Source organism: Podospora anserina, chromosome 3 (genome assembly GCF_000226545.1).
Source record: "Podospora anserina S mat+ genomic DNA chromosome 3, supercontig 2".
Taxonomy (NCBI): domain Eukaryota; kingdom Fungi; phylum Ascomycota; class Sordariomycetes; order Sordariales; family Podosporaceae; genus Podospora; species Podospora anserina.
Genome location: NW_001914856.1, coordinates 754743 through 756706, shown reverse-complemented (window position 1 = coordinate 756706; position 1964 = coordinate 754743). Strand labels below are relative to the sequence as shown.

The following is a 1964-nucleotide window of genomic DNA, read 5'->3' as shown; positions in this document are numbered from 1 at the left end:
AGGGAGGGGGAATACGGCGTTGGAGTGCGCAAAGTTGTTTTGCCAGATGAATTGAGAGGGGGGTGAGGGTTATCGCCTTTTGTCGGGAGAGGGCGCAGTGTGAGGTGTAGATAGGGACGGTGAGGCAGGAGTTGGAAAGACAGAGGAGGGGGGAGGTTGCAAACCGGGTGATGGGGTATAGGGGTGGCTATACGGCTCAGGACAGGAGGAAGATTGAGAGTGAGATGTTTGAGGGGAAACTGCTTGGGATTGTAGCGACCACGGCATTGGAACTAGGAGTAGATATCGGCACCCTAGACTGCGTCATCACCTGGGGCTTCCCATACACGATATCCAACCTCCGACAGCAGAGCGGGCGAGCAGGCAGAAGAAACAAGGACTCCCTCTCCATCCTAGTGGGCGACAGCTTCGCAACAGACCAGCACTACATGAACAACCCAGATGAGCTCTTCACCAAACCCAACGCGGCCCTCCAAGTGGACCTGGACAACATGCTTGTCAAAGAAGGCCACATCCAATGCGCCGCCTACGAGCTCCCAATCCGTCCCGACGTCGACTCGGTCTACTTTGGTCCTGACCTCGCCGAAATATGCAGCACTCGCCTCCTCCACGACCCCCTGACCAATTTCTACCACACCGCCGACCGCTTCCGCCCCCAACCCTCCAAGTTCGTCTCCATCCGCGACACAGAAGAAGACCACTTTGCCATCGTGGACACAACCCACAACCGCAACATCGTCCTCGAAGAACTCGAAGCCTCCCGGGCGACCTTTACCTTGTATGACGGCGCCATCTTCCTCCATCAAGGCCTGACGTACCTAGTCCGGGACTTCAACCCCTCCACCAAAATCGCCCGCGTGGAGAGGGTAAAGGTCTCTTGGACAACCAAACAGAGGGACTACACCGACATCGACCCCATCGAGACCGAAGCCCTCAAGCCCCTCTCCCCCGCTGCTCAGGCATTCTACGGCTCCATCCGCATCACTCAGACAGTGTTTGGCTTCTTCAAAGTCGACTCCAAGACGAACAAGATACTGGACGCTGTTGCGGTTGATAACCCGCCTGTGGTGAGGTTCACAAAGGGAATGTGGATCGATATCCCGCCCCTCGCTCTCTCCATCTTGACATCGCGACAGCTGCACGTTGCGGGAGCTATCCATGCTGCTCAGCACGCTTTGATGTCCCTGATACCGAACTTTGTCGTATCCCTTCCGGGCGACGTCCGTACCGAGTGCAAGAACCCGTTGAAGGAGCTCGTCTCCAAGCGGGAGACCAAACGGAAGAGGCCGGCGAGGCTGACGTTTTATGATGCCAAGGGCGGGGAGGGAGGGTCGGGGATCAATACAAAGGCTTTTGAACATGTCGAGATGTTGGTTCGGCAGGCGTTGCAGAGGGTGGAGAGGTGCGAGTGTACACGGGTGCAGGGGTGTCCGGAGTGTGTGGCTAGTGAGTATTGTAAGGAAGGGAACGAGGTTGTGAGCAAGGTTGGGTGTGGGGTTGTGCTGAAGTGTTTGTTGGGGGAGGAGGTAGATGTCGAAGGACTGCCGATGGGGCCGGAGGAGGGGGTGGTGGCGGGGATTGAGACGGTGGTGAGGGCTGAGCCGGTGAGGCTTAAGAGGAGGGGGGAGCTCAACAAGGGGAGAGGGGAGGTTGTGGTGGATGGGGGTAGTGGTGATGGTCGGGATATGGCTTGTGGAGATGGCGGATGAGGTTGAGGGGAGGTGAGGTTGTTGGGGTGGTCACTAAGATAAGACTAAGGATATCCGTAATGGAATTTAAATTCTAATGACACCGTAATCGAATACTATGCCCGTGATCGTGCCTGGGGCTCTCTCTCTGTGTGTGTGTGTGGCTGTGTGGGGGGGGGGGGGGGGGGGGGGGGGGGGGGGGGGGGGGGGGGGGGGGGGGGGGGGGGGGGGGGGGGGGGGGGGGGGGGGGGGGGGGGGGGGGGGGGGGGGGGGGGG

General features: G+C 59.1%; 1 protein-coding gene across 1 annotated transcript; it reads left to right on the top strand.

Annotated features, from left to right (window-relative positions):
* Window positions 1-170: 170 nt before the first annotated feature.
* On the top strand, window positions 171-1709 carry PODANS_3_3930 (uncharacterized protein; the record flags this gene model as incomplete). The annotated part of the gene is made up of 1 exon (XM_001909143.1): window positions 171-1709. One exon carries the CDS (start codon window positions 171-173, stop codon window positions 1707-1709), a length of 1539 nt encoding a protein of 512 aa, XP_001909178.1.
* Window positions 1710-1964: the final 255 nt, after the last annotated feature.